Source organism: Petromyzon marinus, chromosome 18, assembly GCF_048934315.1.
Source record: "Petromyzon marinus isolate PM22_M1 ecotype Great Lakes invasive population chromosome 18, UKy_Petmar_22M1.pri1.0, whole genome shotgun sequence".
In the NCBI taxonomy this organism is placed as follows: domain Eukaryota; kingdom Metazoa; phylum Chordata; class Hyperoartia; order Petromyzontiformes; family Petromyzontidae; genus Petromyzon; species Petromyzon marinus.
This window is the reverse complement of record NC_133684.1, coordinates 2,486,947-2,512,400: the sequence shown is the minus strand read 5'-3', so window position 1 is coordinate 2,512,400 and position 25,454 is coordinate 2,486,947. Positions and strand designations below refer to the sequence as shown.

Here is a 25,454-nt window from a genome sequence, read left to right as displayed (position 1 = left end):
TCCTTTGCCTCCATTCAGCAGTGGTGGGAGAATGGCAGATGGATAATCCGGCAATACGTTTTTTTTTCGTTTCGTGTGTTTTGACTGCACGATGAGTGCCACGAGTGGCTCTCGTGACCACCGTGATCGCGCAGCTCGCTCTGCACGTCCCCAGTCATCACCATCGCCACGACAATGGGGAACGGCAGCTGGTGGCAAAAACTTAAAGTGCCAGTTGTCGCGTTGGCGTTCGGAGAAAAGGCGTGGGTTCGGCTCGGCAACCGGTGTCGTTTTGGGACAGCGAGCGGGAGGAGCTCGGGGGTGGCAACGGAGAGGGTAATGGGATCAGGGCCGAGGTATAGTGTGGGGAACGAGCGGCATCAGATGCAGTCCTCCGATTACAGGGGGGGAGGGTGGGCTTTCACTCCGTGCCTCTATATGGCCCTAAGTGCGCATGCCAGGGCAAAGGGCAACAAGGGGCACTCGCAAAAAAACACCCCGGGGGCAGGGGGAGCAGAGAGCACGGGAGTCGGGCGCACGCCATCTGTAGCGCGCGAGCGGACGTGCGGGCGCACGGGCGGGGTTCACGAGGGTCCCACGGCTCGCTCGTTTGTTTTTGTTGTCAGCGTAAAGCAAAGGGGGGTCCCCCCACCCCTCCCGTCCCGAACCATTCACCCTGCCCGGGATCGAGCGACGGAGCTCAGTCCGCGCCACGCCCGAGCGACTCGCCGAGAAGGCATTTCATCCCCCCTGCCGCGCAACGCGGAGCCCCGTGGGCAGATTTGGCAACGCAGAGATTTTGTCGGAGGATCTGGCAAACCATTGGGTTACCTACCGCCAGAATTTTCTCAGAGCAAACAGCGACAAATGTAGCGACTTTCAGGGACGATTTCATGTACATTTAGGAGCAATTCCTGCCATATTCTGCGTCGAGCGTCCTGTACCAATTTACTGTACGTGTTTAATACGTGATGCATTGTCTAGTGACAGTTTTGAAGACTTCAGAAGATTTATCGAGCAACACCTAGTGGCTTGGTTAGGTCCAATTTAAAGAGTTTGCATCACTGGCAGTCGCGTAGCTATCGAGAGTGCAGATGGTGCAACTGCGCCCGGGCCCATGGGTCAGAGGTGTCGAGGAGCTAAGCCACAAAAAGATTTGGGCAAAATGGGACAGGGAGCTCCATGTTATTCCTAACCACACTACTCCACTGCATGAAACCCAGTGTGTTTTTTTTATTATTTTCATACGGCATTTGCAAACCATAACGAACGAGTTTATAAAACACACGTTGAGTTTCTAACGCTATTCTGTGGTCGTCTGATGAATTCCATTCCAATAGAAACGAGCATCGGGCCACAATGATCAGTGATGCAAGCGGTGCAATGCACTTTAGCGTCGTCACAGTCAGGCGACTCCTCGAATCGCCACTGGCGGGAGGCACCATCCCACGTGCAGCCCTAACACGGCTAGCGTCCAGTCCCCGGTTCACACGGTGGAGTGAATGTCCGCACGTATGTATTGTGGCACTTATAACGCGCCGTACGGAGCCAACCGTGCTAATCGGAGGTGCGGGAAATGTTGGCGGCGTGCCGGGCGCGCAGGTACGACTATGTGGAGGTGGAGGACGTGGCCGACGGAGCCAGCAGCGTGCGGGGCCGGTGGTGCGGGGCCAAGGCGCCCAGCGGCAAGCAGATCTCCAAGTCGAACCAGTTGCTCGTGCGCTTTCGCTCCGACGAGTACTTCCCCGCCAAGCCGGGATTCCGCCTCTACTACTCGTCCGTGGACATGGTGGGTGCGCCGCTCGCTAAGCCGCTGCTGCCACCGCTCGCTCGCCGAAGAGACGGAACGGTTGGCGAAAGTTGGGGGGGGGGGGCGGGGGCGGTGGTGGGGGGTGAGCTTTACATTTCTCACGGGAATATTTTTTGCGGGCCACCGGTAGACGGGAGTAGGCACGTGACTTGTAGCCAAAAGTGGAGCGAGTGGTATATCTGATGTGTTCTGTGCGCGGGAATAAAACAAAAACTATTCTGGATCCACCGACTTGGACAGACTCCGGCCACAATTGAAGTCCTGGTGACGGCACCCGGGGAACGAGCTCGTGGATGGCGTAGGAAGCCACTTTAGTCATCGATATCGAAGCCATACACAAAAGTATGGTGATGTCATGTGACATGCATGGAATGATGATGATGATGATAAGATCACGTCTATCTTATCCTAATGAGATGTATATAGAGCCTTTACAAAGGTGCTTTACAGAAATGATACAATTGTACATAGCATGATAAGAATTAGAAATTAAGAATTTAGTTATTGTAAGTGGTGGTGTACAGTATTTGTTATACAGTAAAGCTAGAGGGGTTGATAAGGAGGTGTTGTTATAGGCCTGGTCGGAGTTGGGGAGCGACAGAAACCTGGAGGGGGGGGGGGGGTCATGATTACACCCTTTTGCCACCTAGAAATGCCCCCTTGCATGTATGATCATTGTTAGTCATACAGGGTGTCAACGAGGTGTGGACCAATGCGTCGATCAATCATCGATTGTCTGGCAAGAACCGGCGTTTCTCGATCCGTGTGCGTCTTCTATGTAACGGGGTTCGCGTGACCCCCCTGCAGCCAACGGAGGCACCAGAGCTCACCACGTGCCCGCCGCAATTGTTACATTTGAATTGAATTGTAAAAAAAAATGCGGCTCGCCGTTATTGGCAGCAACATCACCCTCGTGGATTGGGTCGAGTGCGAGCCATGCTTTGTATCCAAGGAGGCGGGGTGGCCAATTGTCTCTCTGTTTGACGGTCCAGCATGGCTGGCCAGCCGCACGCGAAGCTGTCAGAACATCCGTGGGCTAATTTAATAACAGCGCTTGGGCCGCTGTGGTTTAATTCGGTCCGGGAGGTAGAGCCAGTTTAGATTTTATGATCATACTCCAGGGTACTGCTATGCAAAAGGCCTTTTTTCATAATAAGTATGTAAATATATAATTAATGACCTCAGCCTTTTTTCAGAATGCCTTCATATTTTTAACCACGATTTACAGCCTTTGTAATTACACTTGCTAGTCAAACAACCCGCCGTATCGGTCACAGGTGTTGTTTGGCCAGACCTCACCATGCTGGCGAGAGCGGTTTGGTGAAGGAGGTAACCAGGTTCAGTTCACTCTGCCAGTGATGTTAGCCGTGGCCATGAATCAAACACGGGTTGCAGGGTCCATAGCGCCATAGTCCACAGTGACAGGTACACCAATGGTATACCTCTTTAACCAAGACACTGATCATGCATATTAATGAACGTTACTATACTGTTACTCTTACTACTAAACGTTGCCATTTTTCAAGTGTTATCCTGTGTGGTGTTGCAGTGGTTGGAAGGAATTACTCATCACCCCTCTAGGGGTTTTAAATAAATAGCAATTCGTGGGACGTCAACTACATTTTCCCCGTTGATGCGCTTACCGCCACTATAGGAATGTGCAATGATCCTCACTGGCTCAACGCTGTAAACATGAGAAGAGTGCTGCCCCCATGCTTATTTGAGAGGCTGACTTTTTAACTTGGAACAGTTCCGGAATTTCAATGGTCAGGAATTATTATCATTATCATCCTTCGCCACGTTCTGTCCACCCTTGTATAAAGGCTTCTCCATATCGTCACTTCGCAGAGTCTTGCAATGCTTTTTGTGTTTAGTTTGTTGTCCTTTCCCCGCACCTCTGATTAGCGCGGTTCACTACGTACGGTGCGAAAGAAGTTCAACATACATACCATACCATAATCCATCTCACTGCAGCACATGAACCTATGTCATCAACCCTTGCGATGATCGTACTTAGAGGGTGTGCTCCCTTTATTGACTGGCCATCATCCATTGTCCATCATCCGTGCTAGCCATGATGTGTCCTGCCCAGGATCACTCAACTTTTATTAACGCTCAGTGTGATGTGACTAATCTGTGCTTGTCCTCTGACGCTCGTCTTCCTATCTCGGTCCCAAAAATGCAATTCCCAGCATGCATCTCTGTCCATGCACCTTTCGACTTCTGTTCCACCTCCAGCAGTGCCTGTGCTTCCGACCACCCATCCCCGGCGACACGCGGATTATAATCGCCGAGGGTTACGTTCGTCGCGCGGAATGCTTATTTGTCGTTAAAACGTATTTCACTAACGCGGCCGCGCACGGATGGACCCCCGACGTGTACGCTTGCGCACGCACGACGTCGTCTATATTTGATGCTGCGGCACACTCCGGATGCCTTTCCAAATCGGCACTGAGCACAGCTTTAGCACTGTTCAGCGTTATTGCTGTTGCGCAGTTCCCTTGGCAGGGGACGTGGGGCCGAATAACCGACCGTATAATTAGTCACAACGAGGAAGCTCAGGCCACTTTTTGCCGCAGAGGCCATTTAAAAAAAATGAATATGGTCTGACGCCGTCGACTTAACATTAAATGATAATAATAATAATCACAATGAACGATAATGCGTTGGCTGGAGTTGTAACGATTTGGAGGCGAGCCGTGTAGAGCATGGCCTCCGTGGATACGCCTCTGTATTGTTTTGATTATTTTCGTGTAATGAGTACTGACAAGAAAGCGTGGCTACTGGTTTGGTTGGCCGACCAAACAAAGCCCTGAATGGAATCACCGAGGAGAGGCAAAACATTTGTGTTGGCCATTCCTCCTAACGTTCCCCCCTTACATCTTTTTTCACGGCGGCTCTCAACGGAAGCGCAACGGCGCACTGGGCTAAAATGAATGCGGGTCGAGGGGTGACTCAGAGGCTGCCCGAGCACCTGTGCCAGAGCAAGTCGCAACTCGCACTGACGGAGAGAGCATGACCTCCGAAGGCGGTCGGACCATCCGCGATTAAAAGCGACTTGTCAACTGGACAGAATCGTTCTTGCGCGTTTCGTGACGTGGTCATCGTGAAACCTGGCAAAAGAAAATAACGTTCATACTCCTAATTATATTCCAACTCTGATGAACAACATTTATTAAATAGATGAATGTCATGCAATGCGTGAACATTTGTATATGTAAATAAATAAATAAAAGGACTGAAACCCAGTGGATATTCCTTAGAGCTGTCGAGCAGAGAGTACGTGACGATGCTTTTGAGTCTTTGATGAGAGTCAATTCGTATTATGATACACGCATAGAGTCCACTGCGTGGTGGAATCGATTGTTTACCACTTACGCAAATTGCACGGCACGATAATGTTATTTGGGACGGTACAGTAAAAATGAGACCCAAAATAAATTCCTCGCGAATTAAATTGTAAGTATATATCGTGGGGAGAGGGTAACGTGTGAAATCCAATGTTGCTGCACATGAGGCACCCATTGAACCGAGTCCAGAAGTAGTTCTGCGATGTCATCATCTGGGGGCTGTTCCCTGACACAGAGTAATGCTCAGCTGGCTGTTGTTATCATCCCAGAGGGGTGCTTCTTCATTTCATGGCATGACTCCATTGCACGCAATTTGGATATCATCCAATCTGGAAATAGCTAATGACAAAGCCAATAATAACACATATGCAAGTTAGAGACATCGTATTGACTGCTAATGTAGGCAAGTGTGGAGGGGGGAAAAAACAGAGGACCCGGAGAAAAAATGCACGCAACCACGGGGAGAGAGACACGCAAACTCCAAATATACAGCAAGCGTCAGGGTCGGGATGGAACCCACGCACTCCTGCAAAGCTGGTGGTCGAGACGATCGACGGAATGAAAGCCAAAATCAAGAACATGCTCATAAGAACGCCCACCGCAGAGATGAAATTGATGAAATACGCTTGCATGCAGGTGCCAGATGGATTGTATTGCATCGCAGGGCAGTGCAAGATTGCGGCGTCTGGGAGAGACCCTTATCCAGCCGCGGATAGATCACGACCGACGCTGATGATAACGACCAAAGCTCACAGAATGTACAAATCGGTTTCCTGCAGGAGATGTCTGGCGGCACAGGCCTGGCGGTGGGGACCCTACACAGAGGACCCATCAGCACCGGCACGGCCTCCGGCTCCGCCACCGGCGCAATGCTGCCCATCGGCACCGCGCCGCTGACCGGGGTCCGCGGCGCCGCCCTGCCTCCAGACGCCGGTGCCGCCGCTGTGGCGACGGGGACGCTGGCGGCGAGGGGCTCGGTGCTTGCCGTGCACCACGCGGGGCAGACGCAATTGGGCGCCGGCAGCCCCTTGGCCGCGGCGGCATCGGCGCCGTCCGGAGGAGGGGCCGTCGGCACGGGTGCGCAGCAGCGTGTCGCCGACAAGACGGCCGAAACGCCGGCGGGCACGGGTTCCCACCCGCAGCAGACGCTCGGAGCGAGGATCCCCGTGGGGATGCTCTCCGGCGGCACGGGCGGCACGGTCCTGCCACAGCGCGCGGTCGACAGGCTGGAAGAGGCGACGGGAGTTACGGGGACGCAGTCGCATCATCAGCGGACGCCGACGCACGGAGCGAGGGTTCCCGTGGGAACGCACGCCGGTGGCACCGTCGGCACCGGTGCCCACCGCGCCGTCGACAAGCCGGAAGATGCAACGGGAGGCGCGGGAGGGCACTCGCATCACCAGGGCTCGAGGGTGCCGGTGGGAACCCATCTCGGCGGCACCGTCGCCGTCGGTTCTCACCGTCACGTCGAGAAGTCGGCAGAAGCTCCCACCGGGAGCACGGCGGTGCAGGCCCACGGAGCGAGGCTTCCCGTGGGCACGCACTCGGCGTGGTCCACGGCCGCGGGTTCCCACCGCGTCGCCGACAAGCCAGAAGACGCGTTGGGAAGCGTGGGGCCGCAGTCGATGAGGCAGAGGCTGGTCGTGGGCACGCACGCCGCCGGCACGCACGCCGCCATCGACAAGGCGGCGGTGGCGGAAGTGCCGCCAGAAAGCACGGGCGCGCAGCCGCACCACAGCACGTACACGTACCGGGCCAGGCACCCGGCGGGAACGCACGCGAGCGGCGTCAGCGGCGGCGTCAGCGGCGGCGTCGGCTCAGAATCCGAGAAGTCGGCTGGCACCGGCGCTGGCATGCCGGTGCACGGGATGGCGAGGCTGCCCGTGGCGACGCTCGCAAGCGGGACGCAGCACCGTGTCGCGGATCGGCCGGCCGAGGGTACGCCGGGAACTCACGGCGGGGACGGTCAGCACATCGCCGCGGGCGCCAGGCAGCCCGGCGGCGGCGCGGGCCTGCAGAACGTGAGCAAGCACCTCGCCGACGCGCACGCCCAGAAGCACGCGCACGAGCATGGCAAGCTCGGCGCCGGCAGCAGCGTCGCGGGCGGGGACAAGCACACGGCGGAGGCGGCCAAGCACCCCATGAGCACGCTGGAGGTGGAGAAGCCCCACTTGGGCAGCAAGCAGCACGGCGCCGACGCCGCTCTGGCGGTGGGAACGCGAGCCAAGGAGCTGGCCGTTTCTGCCAGCACGCACCAGGATGGGGGGGAGCAGCAGCAGCACCAGCAGCAGTATCAACACCACCACAAGTCGCACCAGTCGCAACAGCAGCAACCACAGACGGCGCTGAGCAGGGTTCCCGTGGGGACGTCGCCAAGTGCGGAGACGCACGTCCCGGGGCGACGCGGGCACGGAGTGCCGGGGCACCAGGCGGAGGCGCTCCCTGCCGCCACCGCGTACTCCCTGGGCACGCACGGCGGGGCCGGCGCCGCGGGCTCGGCGGCGCCCGGGGCACCGGGGACCCTGGGCCCGCCGCTGGCGAGCTCCGCCATGGAGGTGCTTTCGCACACGCTGTCCGCGTTCGAGACGCTGGAGGACATGGTGAAGTTCCTGGAGCCCGAGTCGTGGCAGGTGGAGCTCGACAGGCTGGCCTTCTCGGTCCCGCAGGCTCGCGGGAGAAGCTCGGCACACGGCCGCCGCTGGAACGGTAAAGATGGCAAAGCTGCCCCCCCCCACACCCCCCACACCCCCCACACCCCCCCCACACCCCCTACTGATATCATCCAACTTGTGACAGAGTGTTTGGTGCCCGCCGCTCCAGTGGAGTGCCGAGGCTCCCCCCTCCCCACCCCCGACACTGGCTCTGATCCCAAACCCGACCGCATCTGTGCTGACGGTTTTAATTGGCTGCAAAAGCTTTTCGTGCTATCGGTTGTTTGCATTCACGAGGCTTAAAAATCGATCGACGGGCACAAATTGTTTGCGGCCTACATGCAACATATTCCAGTGCCACATTAGTAACTGGCAAAGGGACTTTTGTCTGCTTTCAGTCAGCTTTAGGGTGACACACACTCCATAGGAGGGAAATTGCTTGGCTCACTGATGATAGGGATCGTGTATTTGTGAGTGTTGAGCACGAGACTTGACCTTCAGGCTGACTCTGCCTGAGGAGTAAACCAAGAAACCTCTGGGCCATACAATTTGGGGACCAAATTTAAACATTTACATTTTAGGAATCTTACGGTGATCATAATACACTCCACTATATACCGAATACGTTATTCCCTTCAAGAACGTCATTTAATCCGACATCAGCCCATTACGAGGTTTATTTTTGTGTGTGTTGCACCCAAACTAGCAGAAATTAAAAAGGCATCTCTAAGTACCCGGACAGCTTTGGTGGTGCCCTCAGTTTACCTCGACTCGAGACAGAATGGACAACGTGCACAACTGCTCGTGGAGATGAGACATTCAAAGGCACTGTGTGACTAATCAAATGCCTGAGTGAATTAGCAAACTTGCGATTGTCGTATTGGTACACGTCACCTGCGATTTATTTCGCACTTTAAACCACATTTACATCTCGCTGAAATGGCCGAAACACGGCAAATATTTCTCTCCCCCCCAAAAAAATTGTCTTATTTTTTTAAAATATACATCTTTTAAAAAAAAAACCCCAGAGAAATTTACCAAAACGTAAATCATACCCATGGTCTGTCAACCAAACCAGCGGCCGTGCGCGAGCTTTTGCGGCCGTCCGGAACGCTCTTCCTTCCGCGATTAGGAAGCCACTTGGAGTTGTGCGCTTTTCAATCTACGCTGGCAGCGAACTTCTTTAGAACTGATTTTCGCGCGTTTAGTTTGTCGTCCTTCTCCCCCGGCACCTCCGGTTAGCACGGTTGGCTACGTACGGCGGCGAAAGAAGTTCGACGGTACGCGCACGTGCGCCGGCCGCCGTGCACTGACACCGTCTCCACGCCGGGCCACTGCTCTCGCAGGGGAACTCAACCTGAACCGCCTGCGGGAGGAGGTGCGCCTCTACAGCTGCACGCCGCGCAACCACTCGGTGTCGCTGCGCGAGGAGCTGGGCCGCACCGACACCGTCTTCTGGCCGAGCTGCGTGCTCGTGCGCCGCTGCGGAGGGAACTGCGCCTGCTGTGCCCACAACTGCACGCAGTGCCGCTGCAAGGCCACGCGCACAGCACGCAAGGTGCACGAGGTAACCAGCGCCGGCGCCCGGCGGAGCTGCGCGCGGGGGGATGTGGGGGCCCTGAGGTTGCAGGGGTCGGGGGGGGAAGGGCACGCGCAGATGACCGGTTTGTTTAGCTGCGTTTGGCCACGCGGATACATTATGCTTGTTACGTACATAGTAAAACTAAATGAAAACTACATTATTATTTTTCTATTTGAAGCTTTCGTGACTGCAAGGATTCATCTTCTTGGTTCTTTCGGTAAAGTCACGTAGAATGAGAATGAAACAATAAAACAAAATAAGACAATAAAATTCTCACGACATTTCGGCCACGACAAAAGTAGCCTTCTTCAGGTGAAGGAAGAGAACTGTCGGGACGACAGTGCTTCAATTGAAGCGCTTCAATTGTTCCTTCACCTGAAGAAGGCTACTTGTGTTGTGGCCGAAACGTCGTGAGAATTTTATTGTCTTATTTTGTTTTATTGTTTCATTCTCATTCTACGTGACTTTACTGAAAGAACCAAAAAGATACATTATTATTTGTTTTACCAGGTAAGGCCCACTGAGCTATGTAGCTCTTTTTCAGAAGCGACCTGGCCACACATGATAGCTCAACGAAGTGGCTTATCACGTGGACATTTATAACAGCTAAATACTCTTAAACGCGTGATGTTGAGTCCAAATGTGGAGGGACAACCCGGAGAACCTGGAGAAAATCCACGTGACCACGGGCAGAGAGACATGCAAACTCCAAATATACAGGTGTCAGCGTTGTGATCGAACCCACGACCTCATGCCCCCAAGTAATTTTATGAATTATCATGAATAGGGCTTGCTGTCCTATGTTGTACAGCAACCTACGTGCCAGGCAGCCGCTTTACCACCAAGCGTTATTTTCCTCACTATATCCTAAACCATGGCGGAGCTGCTCGCTTGGTGACCCAAGTGGGATTCCCCTTCATGGCCAACATCAGTAGCAAGTGATATCGGAGCCGGTCTTGGGCACCCCCACACCCCCCCCCACCATCAAAATGACCATCGTGGTGAAGTGTGGTCGACTACCCCCATGACGAACATGAGCAGGGACTGGGGAGATCTTCATCCAGCAGCGAACTGAAACCTTAAATATTTGCGTGTCTGCCGAGTTTAAATATAACTTTCTCTAAGAATTGCTGCATTTAAGGGTCAAGTGTTCTAGGAATTATCCAAAAATGATTTTCCTCGCCGTGCAGCTTCCCCGGGCCGTGTTGAATGTTGCTGTCAAGGCTGGCCTCATGTTAAGCTCTTATCTTCCACGCGACTAATCCATTGTAGAGTGGACTGGCGTTACAAAGCCAACCGTTCCCAGCCAAATATTTAGGGTCATTTCACAAGCCTCGGGAAAACAAAATAAGACACCCCTGGAGAGAACCGCTGCATGCAGAGCCACAGCTGAAACTCTAATTGGTCAAGGCCAGCCGGCACCGATGCGTGCGGATTTAGACAGAAGAGGAAAAAAACAAGATACATTTAAAATAACAAGCACGCGATGAGAAAGGGCCGGCTGCACGAATTTGTGTTTTCAAGTGCACGTGTGACTCCAATTGGTACAAAGGCTGACCGTGGCATATGGCCAAATCACACGGATTGACATGTGGAACAAACACTGACACGTACGCAAACATGGAGAAATGCACGCTTAGTACATGCCAAGACATGGTAAGAGGAACAATTTTATACAGTCTTTCAGGACCGATATTATAATTCATAACTAATTTCTCTGGGTGAGACAATGTCGATATAATGTGGATAAAAAAAAAATGTTAATGTATGTATATCTATGTTGACCTTCTTTAGCAAGGTGCGTAGCCAACCGTGTTAATCAGTGGTGCGAAATAATTGATGATAAAGCGCACATTATCAAATAAGTATATTTAAATATAAATACATTTGAAAAATTACAAACCGACACGATTTAACCCAAAATGAAGTCATTATGGACCGGTGAGCGGAACTCACGACTTCGTGCGGTGGTTCACAACCTGCAGCCTGCCGCCCACAGGTGACCTCCCGTGCCGTGGGGAGGGAAGCAGAGAGTGGAACTGTGGCAGATTTCATTTCATCCCTGCGCAAAACGACATTATTTTGCACTCTGCGACGGCCCGCAAATTATTTTCCGGGGGTCGAGAAAAGGTTGGGAACCGATCAAATCTGTTAGGAGAAGTAAAGTGGGATTCGTCAGGACACGCCGCTCCGTGGGATGATGGGCGATGGTCAAGGGCTACACGACGGTGGCATCCCAACGGAGGGAACGCGTCCAAGAGGGCGTCCAACGGGGGGCGATAAATCTTCGGAATCGGCTCGCGTGCAGGTTTTGGGGTTGCTTAGCAAATGGTCGGATTCAGGGATTACGACACAGTCTTGAGGACGCCGTCGTCCAACAGCGGATTGATCAAAGCCGACGGTGGCGATGTGGGATTTTGCGGTGGGTGGCTGGGTGGGTAGGGGGAGGGGGGCGGTCTGATGGGAAAAGTCGCGCGCGCCGTTTGGCCTCGTTGGGCCGATCACCTGTGGGGTTAGAGCTATGCGAGGCGCGTGCTGGAGCGGCCGCGCAGCTGCCTGTTGTATAACCGCGAGAGGCAACGGAATGTGCAGCCCTGCAACTGCAAAAAAATAATTTGATGGAAAAAAAAAGAGAGACGGAGGGAGGGGAGGGAGGGGGTGAGAGTGGGGAGCAAGAGAAAAGGAGAACAAACATGTTGTCAAATATCTGCCTGTGTGTGTTTGCGAGTGCTTGCCTGTAGGTAAGGTGCAGAGGTTGGGAGCAATGGGAGACAGGGCCAATACAAATCAAGTCCCTTCCAACTTGCTGTTAAATTCGTTTCTAACGCGTTATTTATAGCAAGCTAATCACAGCCACAATAAAACTGTCCGAAAACATTGGCTATTTTTTTTACGTGGCGCACTTTGTGGGGGGGGGGGGGGTGGTCACATTATTTGTTTGGGGAAATCCCTGAAAACAAACAAACAGCCGACTTCAAAAGTGAACTGACGCCACTGCTATAAGCGTAAGATTAATATAACCACCTGAACCGATTATAGCATTGGCCAAACATCACGACACATTAAATACGCTGATTGAGGATTAAACAATTAGCTTGTTACAGCTGGTGAGAGGTGGAGCTGTATAGGTGTTGAGGGTGAGGAGCTGTATAGGTGGTGAGGGTGAGGAGCTGTATAGGTGTTGAGGGTGAGGAGCTGTATAGGTGGTGAGGGTGAGGAGCGTGGGAGAAAGTCTCAAGAAACTGGAGCCTCGGGGACAAAGCATCGCAGACAATGGCCGTGTCGCGATCAAGTTTGAGTAGCTGTGAATTCCCGTGGAGAAAGTCCATTGTCTGACACAGACATCGATGACGCCACCTTGATGGAGCTGCCATAGTCTACTGCTTAGTACCCTTAAGGTGCATTGAACTTGGACCATGATGATCATCATCGATATCCATTATCATTGATTGATTGATCATTGATGTCGATTTATTATCATCGTCCATGTTCATCATCATCATCATCGATGTCCCCCAAGGCTTAAATCGTCAACTAGGAGCGCTCTGTGTGTCTTGCCACTCGGATCACTCGTTCACATCTCACGTCCTTTGGCCTTCACGGAAAGAAATTTATCGCTCTCCCCTGCAAATGATTATTCCACATGCGGAAGGCACTGGGAGCCAAGGCAGGGTAGGATGGGGTTTTTCCATATTCCTCTGGAATGTTTCAACTGTAAGCATCCTTCAGTTCTATCACAAACAAGAGGATAAAAAAATATAAATGAATAACAAAGCTAATCTACCGATGTGAAATTGTGTGATCCTTCTTAAAAAGCTACACAAGGTGGCCAGCTCATTGCCCTAATGGATAATTGAATGCATCTGTGTGGCGAGATGAAATGTTACCTCCCCCCACACGCTCGGTAGGTTTCTCCAGCTTTTCTGGTTTCATTCCAAATGCCAAACACTTAAAAATGAATTTGGCCCAACATCACAAATGCAGGCGTGCATGAAAAAGAGCTAACGAGACTCAGCGAGCCTATTATCTTAGGTGAATAGTCAACGTTACAGATGCGGCCCTGCATTTTTTTTTCCCACGTCACTGTTAGCAGAAGGTCCTCTTGAATATTCGTTGGCCTACTTCTCCTCCAGACCTGGCCAGACGTTTTCGAAAAAGAGCAGGAAAACCCACAATTTACCACCACACACACACACCACTTGGAAATCAACTGCGGTGGTAACCTATTTACACCTCTGCGCAGAGGACGGAGGCAGAGAGGTTCAGGAAAACTTGGCTAGTTGTTTCAAGCGGCACGCCGGCAGATCAGACCCGCGACCTCCCTCGTTGCAATGTCCAGTGTGGCAACCGTTCCACCAGGGAAGCATCATCCCTCGCGGGTACATTCATTGGCATCGAGAGAACGATTATTTACCCTCTGTATCGTAGCGCCGCTGCTTCGACGCCAGCCCATGGAATCTGCAAACACCCTCGTGCGGGGGCGAGCGAAATCTGTTGTGGTCCAAGGTGCTAAAAGTGTCACAGCGACCAAGCGTCGGCATTACCTTACCGCGTCAAACTTGAGCGTCTTGTTAGTGTCTTTGGATCGAAACGAGGCATACGTGGGTCGCTGTGTACCTTTAATATCCTGTCCACAAAATTGCACTGTGCAACCCTCTTCTGTATACAGAAATGTATTATCCCCCCACACGCAACAGTTTCGATAGCTTGGGGGCAAGTGCTGTTGGTGAACATCTATAAGTGCTGGAATGGTGCGTGCATGAGCGGTGTGTGGGCCTGCACCACGCACAGCCAGACACCTTTTGTTTACTCAATGCTCCTGATGACCACACCACCGCATCAGCTACTCAGCTGACACCAGCAGGGGGAAGGTAGGCCGGATGATTCGGGAACCACGTGCCCCTGACACTGCGCATGGCCAAGAATCAAAACCTCGGTCTCCAGGGTCGTATTGTGAAACACACCGCGCACACACACGCACACGCGCAGCTGTGCTGGCTATCGAGGCAAGTACTGGGAGTTATTCAGACCACAACACACCAGCCAACGTTGTCTCCCCAGTGCTGATGTTTCCACGCTGTGCCCGGTACTCATTTGAAACTCAGCGGACTTAGGGGGGAAGGCCCAGGGATCGGTTCAGATGTCACGCGCCACGTAAGTTGGCCGTAGCTGCGAATCAAGACTTGGGCGGCAGTGTCCGTCATGAATCGTATTCGGCAATGCACTCCTGTCCCCTATGCACACGGACACACACACACATAAAACATAATGTTCGTGCAGAAACAATAAACCCTACTACGCACCCTCTTTGGAAAACACATTTCGAGGGCAGACTTCAGTTTCACATATTTCATCCAACCACATTTGTTCCACCGCAGTATGCTGAATTGGAATAGGCGGCTAGACGGTGGAGATTTAATATCTAACTCATGCGCAGATGAAACGGAGAAATTTAATCTGTTCCTGTCAATAAAGTTGGTGTGGGAAGGCTTTAGATTAAGGTCGTTTTAGCGCTGCACACAGTGTGACCAAAGGTGTTATTTCATGTGCGCGCACGCGTGTGTGCGTGCGTGTGCACGAGAGCGTGCAAGTGCACGCGTGTGCGTGATGAGTGATGGTGCATAAGCTCGTGCTACGTCCTACAATGCCTGTGCTGCGAATTTGATTCCTGGCCATGGACAAACATAAACGGAAAGTGGCAGCTTCATCTGCCCGGAGCATGCCCTAGGCCCACTCGGCCTTCTATGATAATTAATCTGGCGCAGCGCGTGAAGGTCAGCGCGAGGGAGGCATCGGCAGTTTGTCGTGGCGCGTGCCACAACACACTTCCCCCTGTACCACGTCAACCTTGATAGGTGCTCGTTAACAGCGCTTTTCACCACATCCTTGATGGCTAAACAGAAGTGATTTGATGATGTAGCTCAGTGTTTACTGTTAACTTCTTCCGTATCACCATCCTAGAATCGATTCCTGGCTATGCATAACATTATTCCTGAACGAATAATAACAACAAATATGTATAACATGAGTCCTGAAGATTCTCAGGAGCTTGCACAGGATAACTTGCCCAGGTTAACTTTAACTTTCCTAACTTTCCTAAGTTAACTCAGCCTAAAGGTAAATGGGAGTGAATTGTTTTGGCCAGACCCCACCTTTGCGTGCAGTGCTGACCAAAGTGGAATAATGTTCTCACGAACAGCAGAGGCTAAAAGCAGATCTTTATGTTCGTGCTTATGTGTGTGTATGCGAGCTTGTATGTGTGCTTATACGTGTATTGTGTTGTTATTGAGAGCAGTGGCCCAGTTGGAAGTGAACTGTGCTACAAATCCAGCCACCTGAGTATTATTGCCGGCCATGGATAACAGCAGTGGCACATCACGGTGTATGAAGCGGTCATGGGCCTCCCCTAGGTCGTCTACTCAGGCCTAGCCGATTACCTTGGACAGAGTGTAAACGTCAAGACTGCCGAGACAACAGTGGCCAGGCGTAATAATGTCACCGCCTCGAGCGCGATACGCGCCTTAAATTGATGTTCTCTAATTACTCCGGCGGTCTAGGAGGCGAGACACGTGACACCTCTGTTAGAGGCCCACGTGGCTACCGTGTGGCAGCTGTGGCATCTGGCAGAGGGTAGAACATGTTGGTGAGGCGTGGTGGCATCAACGGCTTTTGTCTTGATGACATCTTGTTCTTGAAGGAATATTTAACTGTGTCCATGTGTGTTGCGTGCGTGTGTGTGTGCACGTGGTGGTGGTGCCATCGTAGGTCTTGCAGATAAAGGCGTGGAGAGGAAGCTTCCACAAGAACCTGACGGACGTCCACCTGGAGCACCACGAGGCGTGCCAGTGCACCTGTGCCAACGGGGTCAACGGATAAATCGTGGCCAAGCCAGCCACAAACGAATAATAATCGCACTTATGGCTGCACCACAAACAACAGCGACAACAGCAGCAGCAGCAGCGACGACGACGACAGCAGCAGCAGCAGCGCAATCCAGCAGTCACAGCCTCAATGCCAAAGACAATTTGTCAGCAATTTCCCCACTTGCATCGAGCCTTCAAAAATACAAACAGCAGCAGCAGCACCGCCACCGACAGCGCTCCTCGTGCAAAGCACAACAGCCCAGACCAATGACGACCCACCCCTGCCCCCACCCCCGACAAGCAACCCAATTAGAACTGAAGCTAGCGCCGACAACGGCACGAACAACAAGTTGTGGTATCCACGAGTGGGGAGCCGTGGGGCTGGGGCTGGGGAGGGGGCACGCGCCAGCCGCGTCTACCGGCGCCCTGCCAAATTGGTCACGCAGACCCAGGCCACTTAGCTGGGGCTACGAGGACAAAAGGACCTGTTTCAGGACAAGCAACTGTGGCGGCCCCCCCCCTCCTCCTCCACCCCACAATTTCCCCCTGCCCCCTCAACACCGCTGTTCCTCTCCCACCACAGGGCACGGCTGCTCAGAAAAGACTCAAGTCAGCAGCAATTGATTGCACAAACTCGGCGAACTTTTACTTGCCAAAGGAATGGCGCGCGTCACGCAACGGAGAGGGCCTCAAAAGGAAAAAAAGCCCCAAGGGCATCGTCGTTTTATCATTTTAAAGAGCTCCTCTGGACGGTTGACGGCGATGTCGTTCGAGGCAGAGCTTTCCAGCAGGACACGCAAAGCCCCTCCTGGGGGGGGGTGGAGGGTGGTGCTGGGGGTAGAGAGTGGTTGAGAGAGAGAGACGCGTGCGGATTGGTGGTCGTGCCGCAGAAAAGCGCGGAAGTGGCACAGATATATTAAAATTAACCGCTCCCCCACCCACCACCACCAACCAAACATAGAAAATAAATCCTTAAAACAGTTTCTACGCGTGCCTGAAGGCCTCCCTGGCTGGGCCTGTGACCGACGCTGAGGATTCTGTTGTTAGGGATGAGCGCTCCTTTCGCTGGAGCTACCCCTGGGCACCTGCCATCCCACATTTATGTTATCTTTCGTTTATTTCTCTCCCCCCCCCCCATCGCTCAAAATCGCACTCGAGGCTTCTCTCCGCGTTTACAAAATGTTTTGTTTCCTCGTCCTTTCCCGGAACGGGCTGTGTGAATGGTCCAGAGAGAGAGAGAGGGAGGGAGGGAGAACAAGACAAGGGGGGGGAGGGGGGGGACGATTGAAGATAATTGAAAAATAAACAGAAAATGACACGAAAAAAATTGTGTGTTGAAAAGGGGGACGAGAAAGCTGCTGGTGTTTTTATATATATATTTTTTGTGTTTCTGGTTCATGAAAGCAATTCACGTTGGCCTCTTTGCTCACTCCTGGCCTTTAAAGCGCTGCTCAACAGAAGGCGACGCTTCAAAAGCCAAAGAGGAGAATTCTTCGCATTGTCAAGGTGCTTCCTCCTCTTTGCCGTGCGCCGATGCTCCGCTCGGTCGAAAAACGCGACAGTAAGGATGTGAAACAAAACGCCAAAGCACTTAAATATGTTCCTTGCAACATACCACGATACCCGTGCAGTACACGAGAGTAGCCAAGGGCAAATTTAGGCAAGAATGCCGATGTTTAATGTGCAGTAAGGATACGTTAATTTTGGGGAGAGATATTGAGACTCATGGACAAAAAAAATACATCACGGTAATAATTCCCAAACTTTATATAAAAATTGAATGTGCTTGTTTGAGATTTGTACCATTTCAAGACAACAAGTTTTGTAAAAAAAAAAAGGTATGGTGCCCCACTACTGTCTTATTTTAAGACATTTTCACCGCCCGTAGAGTAATAATTCTTCGTCTGTGTACTTAATTTATATGATGTAGGTGCTGTTTTCTTGTAAATATTACATAAATGATAGTGTTAAGGGCATTTATGCTGTTTTTGTATTATCGTAATTATTTTGAATGGCCAACGCTCTTGAAGGCCGATCGCCGTTCATTTTGGTTTCGATTGTGAGCCCAGCGAAAGACGCCTGGGATGAGAGCATCGTTTGCCCGCATTCTTTCTAGATGCCAGCAGTGCCATTCTTCCTTCAGGCCTGAGACTCTGATTTACTGCAATATGTACGCGCTTCGTGAACAATAACAAAACCACATTGCACGCCAACCCAAAACTCAAGAAAGCAATTGAAGAGCAGCGATTCATCGCACTCTGCCATCTAATTGTTCCAAGGGAACACGGTTCAAACGTCGGTGCAGGGCAATGCATTTATATTTGTCTCAAGTTAATTGTACATTTACTTTACGGTCCATTTCACGGTTAACTTTAGCCACGGAGGAATGAGCGGCGTAAAAAACCGAAGTGGTCTCCGAGTTTAAAACAAAACACATGCTCCTCAATCCATGTAGGCGCGCAACAAAAAGAGCATTTTGAAAAGGAATTCTTGAGCGACCATACAAACATTTTTGCAGTTTTTTATTTAAATAAAAGGCAGCCCAATGCCCGCTCGTATCGTCGTTGGCTTTAGTTTGACTCCGCTTGACTCCTCGATTCCAATTTTATAAAGGAAACCAGGCCAGCCACTGATGTTTTGTAACGGCCCTTGTGACTGAGAGTGATTGTTGGATGTTGGATGAGGGGGGGTGCCAATGCCCATGGGTGCACCAGGGGGCATTGCGAGGGCAACAAGTGTCGCAGTGAATATCTCACGCGATTACGAGTGACATTAGACGATGCCAGAAAAAAGGCTGTATCCCTCCGTGGAAAGCGCGCTTATGATCATTAACAGGGGAGGGGGTTATTTTGCTTTTCCTCAGATTATCATCGATCCGTTGCGTAAGCCGTTGTATTTTTTTTGACGTCGTCTTTTTAAATTAAACGCACACCTGTTTTTTGTACACCACTGCCCCGTATTTCTGCAACAAATAAACAACAAAGGAAAAAAAAGACTGTTATACTTTATGATACTTTTTGTTGTTGTCCAGGAAAAGTGAAAAGTTTGGCTCTCTGCGTTGGTGGTTTTCTCCCGCTATTTTTTTGTTGTTCCGTATTTAAACCAAGAAGCATTATGGAAAAAAATAAAACCATTTTTTTTAAACACCGGCAAATGCGACCTTACCACGGTGTGATTCTTTTGTTTGATGCGCGAAGTCCCGTCGCGTCTACCCCCCCCACCCCCGCGCCCAAAAAAATGTATTTTTTGACAAATCACAGCAAAGTACTTCCACAAATATTTATCTGGCAAATATCCAAGCTATTCCTAGAACGGCACTCTGGCATAATGTGAGATTATAAATAAAGTACTCTTTCTTCTCCTAATTACCCTGATTGTTCTGAAAAGGAAGCCCTCAATTTTCTGCGCGCAAACCCCCACGATCAATCCCCGCGCGTCTCGATTTTCTACTCCGAGGCCACGGGTGGCCCCTTCACCGGCAGATCAAGCAAATCGGCATGTCCCGGGAGGGTCGGCCCCGCTACGGTAACGTTGAAAGCCCGTGACAATTAGGTCCTCTTATTTTGCCGTTTCGCTCCCTGCCACGTGAGGAGTGCCCCCCCCCCTGCCCCCCACGCCGCTGTGAGCGTCCTCGCGGTTGAGCATCCCAGCCTCGCCCTTCCCTTGCAAGTTCAGTTCGAGCAACAAAGACCGGCGCCGCCCAATGAGGAGCAGGGGGGGGGGGGGGTCCCGTGTAAACTCGTCTCGGAAACACGCAGAACCGCATTCCGAGAGGCCTCAAAAAGCTTGGGACAAATGGAGCAAGGACCCAGGGCTTTCAAACACTCCGGTCCTGATGCTCAAATCAATTCCTACGCAGCTTTCTAGGTTTACCGTCGCCCGGGTGTCTATTTCGCATGTAAGCCAGGTATAGTCAGTCAGAGGTAGGGACGGATGCACTGGGGGCTGCGAATTTGAGAGTGGTTTGTTCGGCAGTCAAATTTTAAGTCGGTGGTGATGAGCGAGATTAATCCTATTACCTTGCCGATGTCACATCGCGAGCGTTCATTGTTATTTGCAATTCGGTGATGGATCAATTGAGATCAAACAAAGGGAGTTCGAATTCTGTCTCTGTTCAAATGACTCAAATTGCAACCGATCTCAGATTACGGAAGCTAAGCAGGCCTGAGCCATGCGTTTGAAGGGGCGACCACCCTGCACAACGGGTGGCGACAGGCTGCGGGGGTTTCCTGCGTGGCTCCCTGCTGGGCTACCTGGGTGGTTCTCTGCGGGGTTTCCTGCGGGGCTACCTGCGGGGCTACCTGCTGGGCTACCTGGGGGGGCTACCTGGGGGGCTACCTGGGGGGTTCCCTGCGGGGCTACCTGGGGGGCTACCTGGGGGGTTCCCTGCGGGGTTCCCTGCGGGGCTCCCTGCGGGGCTACCTGGGGGGGCTACCTGGGGGGACTACCTGGGGGGTTCTCTGCGGGGCTACCTGCGGGGCTATCTGGGGGGCAATACAGAACAAATCAACCGTCCTACTTTGCGTCTAAGCTACCGCGTTTACGCTCCCCACATTCACCAACTCGCACATTGACCATCGTAGTGAAGTGTGGTCATATACCGACCGTGGCCAGCACGCTGTGGGGAGGCCCTCATCTTACGTACAATTTACATTCTACAACTACTACGACCATCACCAAGGAGACGAATAAATGGGGACTGTCTAACCCTGCTGTACTTTAAAAGCTCTAATAATGACTCCTGATTGCCGCTGAAAAAACCCAACAATGTAGGCCCAGCTGGGCTCAATAATTATAAGTGTCAGCGGCTATGTTGGGGTGCAGTGTTGGATAGCGGTGGATTTCTTGGAGCAGCGGTATTTGAGAGCTGTGAAAAGCAACCAAAGTAATAGATACGAAGGAGTTATCACACTGCCAATGCGTTTGATAGCACAACACTTCGCCACCGCTTCGTTTCTTGTGCCAAATCTGTCAGCTGTTGCACTATTGACCCGTCTTACATGAAGAACGTTGGCGAGATGTTAACTGCCTCGCCTATTATGCAGGAATCATGGGTTTGATCCCGACCCTGACGCCTGTATATTTGGAGCTTGCATGTTCTCTCCTCCCGTGGTCGCGTGAATTTCTCTCCGGGTCCTCCGGTTTTATCCTCCGCATTTAGAAACGTGCGTTCAGAGTATTTGGCTGCGACAAATGTCCACACGAAAAGCCACTTTCGCTGAGCTATCATTTGTGGCCAGGTCGCTGCTGGAAAAGAGTTACATAGCTCAGTGGGCCTTCCTTACCTGGTAAAATAAAACAAAATAGTGAGGTAGTCTCACCAGCACCAGCTCTTGGTCTTCCTTTTATCACTGATATCAGGAAGCCACTCTCACAATGCCTACGTCAGAGACCTGCCCTCTCCTCCATCCTGCACAAGCGGTCCGCCCGTCAACAACCTCCTGACTGCTATTAAACAAAAACAACATCCCAGTCGCTCATATTGAGAGGCCAGAAGCCTCTGTTCTGGCAACTTATTTAAAGTCGAGCTATATGACCAACACCTTAACGGACATTACTTCTACATCTGACAATAGCGAACGTGCAAAGATAGTGACGAGTCACGTCAACCGATAACGCAGGAGCCGCAGTGACACACGATCCTGGCGTCATCGCCAATTCGTCATAATTTTGCCTTTTGGACCAACTTTGGTCGAAACCCTGCAAGGGTAATGAGCCTGTGACACCACTTCAGTCAGCTCTGGAAGCAGCGATACTCCACAATCCAGAGGGCGCAGCAGAGAATGCCTCGATTGTGTCAGCGAGACAAAACGTTAGTGGTGGGCGCGGGCACTTGCCTTGCTGTGTCGGTTGTAATTACGCTTTTGCCAGGCACACAAAGGCCAGAGCCGGTGGTAACACGAAGCTCCTGCATGCAGGATTGTGAGAATCAACGTCTCGGAGAAATAGACGGGGGGAAAAAAGGGTAATGATCTTAATTGTGCTCACCTGAAGAACATAATCCACTGCAGGTGCTGCCACTCCTTCAGTTATTGACATTTCTGCCATATGTGCTTTTAGAGAGGAGTCTAAAGTTACGAGCACCTCCCAGTTCATAGCAGCATTCGTGATCAGATAACCTCCTGCTAGCGAGAGTATTTGAAGCCCGGCTTGTGTGGAATATAGAGATGAATGTGCCCGATGTCAGAATCAATCGGAATTTTTAGCAGAATATATATTTAGACTGGAGGAATCCGATGAGCTATGAAGCTCTTTTCACAGATGTCGTCATATTTCGGAAGTCAAGTAAGGTTTGAGTCCGGATAGTGCTTGAATGGGCGACCACAATGCATAAATCAGGTGTTGTAAGAGTCAGGGTCGAGACTAAATGAAGAAATTATTATTCAGCATCGTGGTTAATATAACTGCTTCTAATGGCTGCAAGGGACACTTGGTCCCCTCCACACACAAACTATTCGATGAACATATCGTGAGGATAAAAATAATAAATATTAATGGATTAATCGTCTACTTCCTAGAAAGTTACGTCCACGTTTTCCTGGAGTGCTCTCGTCTTCATCCCACATGCAAGAACGGTGAAAGAGGAATCAAACAAACTTTCCAAAGCAGAATCCGCACCTCCAATTAGCACGGTTGTCTACGTGCCGTGCGAAAGAAATTCAACATAATACATCTCCTCTCTGAAAGAGAGTCTTGAGACTCGGTTGAGAATTATGTAAGAAGCGTGATGGTGAAGTAATATGGATTCGCACTTTATTTCCCTCACAGAATGAGGAAAATTAAATATAATCATATGCAATGAACACCTGGTCCTTTTTTCTATCACAGACAGTGGTCGTGAGGAGACCTTGGTCCAAGGGGCGTGCTCTGTGTTCTGTCGAAGTTTTGTAAGCAAACGTTCAGATGTTCACGTTGTTGTTTCGCATTCTCTGTATATTTTTTTCTTTATGCAAAACCATCTACAGTTTCTCCTCCAAGTATTGCATCACTTTTACATTTCCTCACTCAAGATTTGGTGCAACTGGGTACAATTCACTTCACTTACTCCTTTTACATCAACATCGTCAATACAGAAACGCGGAGTGTCCCCTATCATGTAGAAATGCGACCGGTTGTACTGTAACGTATTTACAAGTCCAAATACACTGACTGTTTTCTTTTTCTTAGATAAAAAAATATTCTTTTTTTAAATAGAGCCTTCAAAACATTTCAAATGCAGAGAATAAAAAAAATATCCCTTGTCTATGTAGGGAGTTACCCAGGACTTGAAGGCGATGCTTGCATTTCTGATTCCTTCTGTTGACGTGATGCCCTTAGGAAGAGAGATTGCGCTTCTCATGAACCTCGCAGCCTATTCAAATGAGTGACCTCAACTTAATTATTGTGGCAGCGATAGGACGACACCTGATATCCATACATATTACGCAGCAACCCTGGCTCTGCTCAGAACCCAGTCCGTGGCTTTCTCGCTTGAATAACTGCTGCTGGATACTTTTCACGTAGAAGGCCCATGACGAACGAAATATTCATTTACTTATTTGACATCTAGTCGGGTGGCACAGTTGCAAAAGCTTGTGACTCACATTTGGAAAGTTCTAAGTTCAAATCCCGGTCAGGGGTGGACTCCACCCATCACCTATCCAGGGCCTATTAAAAATAAAAAAACATTTTGTGCCAAGTCAACAGCATTTGCCCTCTAGACGTGCACATTACACCTGACTCTGGGCAGCCACAAGGGATGAGCCCTTTTGCAAGCTCGTGACAGCAGGAAACCACTTTTACTGCACCGATTCCTGGCTACGTCTAATATCCGTGGCGAGTGAAATCTGAACCGGTCCTGTTCCCCCCTCCTTTCACAACCCCGTATTAACCAACGTGAAGTATGGTTAAACAACACCCATCGCAGACACGGCATGGTATGGTGGCGGGCAGGGAAGGGCCATAACTGTAACCAAATTTCACCAGCCTACTAATGGAATGAAGGACTTAAGCAAGTCGAGTGCTTAGGCAAGGGAAAAGCACCAATTGTCCTCCAGCGTATGAAAGCTCAGGCTGGCATCGAGCTAGATCACATTCTTGGCACAGCAATCGCAGGCAAAGAGGAGGAGTGCAAGAGCCATCGACGAAATGTGCTTTTAATAACCCCTTCTGGCAACCGCCGCCGCCGCCTTTTAGAGAGCATTATGCACCGTTTTAAGGATGCGGTGTATTTTGAAGCATATGCAGCGCCAATCAATGGACGTTGCGCATTTGTACTTTCAATTAAATTAGCCAGCAACGCTCAATCGCAGGCTTCTAGTTATGCGAAATAAATGTTGAGAGATGATTGCTTTTGTTATTTAATGGCTTAGAACCGCCTTTTTGTGTTCAGTTTGTTGACCCTTCCCCCGTACCGCCGTATCGGCGCGGTTGGCTACGTACGGTGCGAAAGAAGTGCAACGTACACACACGTACAATACGAGTGGTGGGGAGAATGCGTCGATTCGTCAATTAATCTGTAGATTGGATTTTGACGCGTGTAAGAATCGCGTTTTAATCTGATCTGTAAATGTAATGGACGTAAATGTAATGGATGTAAATGTAATGGGTGTAAATGTAATGTTTGTAAATGTAATGGGTGTAAATGTAATGGGTGTAAATGTAATTAATGTAAATATAATGGATGTAAATGTAATGGGTGTAAATGTAATGGGTGTAAATGTAATGGGTGTAAATGTAATGGGTGTAAATGTAATGGGTGTAAATGTAATGGGTGTAAATGTAATGGATGTAAATGTAATGGGTGTAAATGTAATGGGTGTAAATGTAATGGGTGTAAATGTAATGGGTGTAAATGTAATGGATGTAAATGTAATGGGTGTAAATGTAATGGGTGTAAATGTAATGGATGTAAATGTAATGGGTGTAAATGTAATGGGTGTAAATGTAATGGGTGTAAATGTAATGGGTGTAAATGTAATGGGTGTAAATGTAATGGGTGTAAATGTAATGGGTGTAAATGTAATGGGTGTAAATGTAATGTTTGTAAATGTAATGGGTGTAAATGTAATTAATGTAAATGGCTTCGAGCAACCCCTGTAGCCACAGTCACTCGAGGCCGTTATATGTAGCACAATTTCTAAAATTAAAAAATATATATTGAATCTAATCGCGATGAAGAATTGTGACCATTCATCAAATTGTCGGGGTTGGGGGGGGGAGGCAAATTGTCACGCCCCG

The 25,454-nt window shown here is 50.6% G+C and overlaps 1 protein-coding gene across 1 annotated transcript in view; it reads left to right on the top strand.

Moving 5' to 3' along the window:
- Nucleotides 1-16,384, top strand: part of PDGFC (platelet derived growth factor C) — a 34,320-nt gene extending 17,936 nt beyond the window's left edge. The window contains exons 3-6 of the mRNA XM_032956486.2: nucleotides 1,582-1,768; nucleotides 5,919-7,845; nucleotides 9,137-9,357; nucleotides 16,138-16,384. Coding sequence (XP_032812377.2) covers nucleotides 1,582-1,768; nucleotides 5,919-7,845; nucleotides 9,137-9,357; nucleotides 16,138-16,248 — 2,446 coding nt within the window. The 3' untranslated portion in view covers nucleotides 16,249-16,384. The remainder of the gene's footprint in view (nucleotides 1-1,581; nucleotides 1,769-5,918; nucleotides 7,846-9,136; nucleotides 9,358-16,137) is intronic.
- The last annotated feature ends 9,070 nt before the right edge of the window (nucleotides 16,385-25,454 follow it).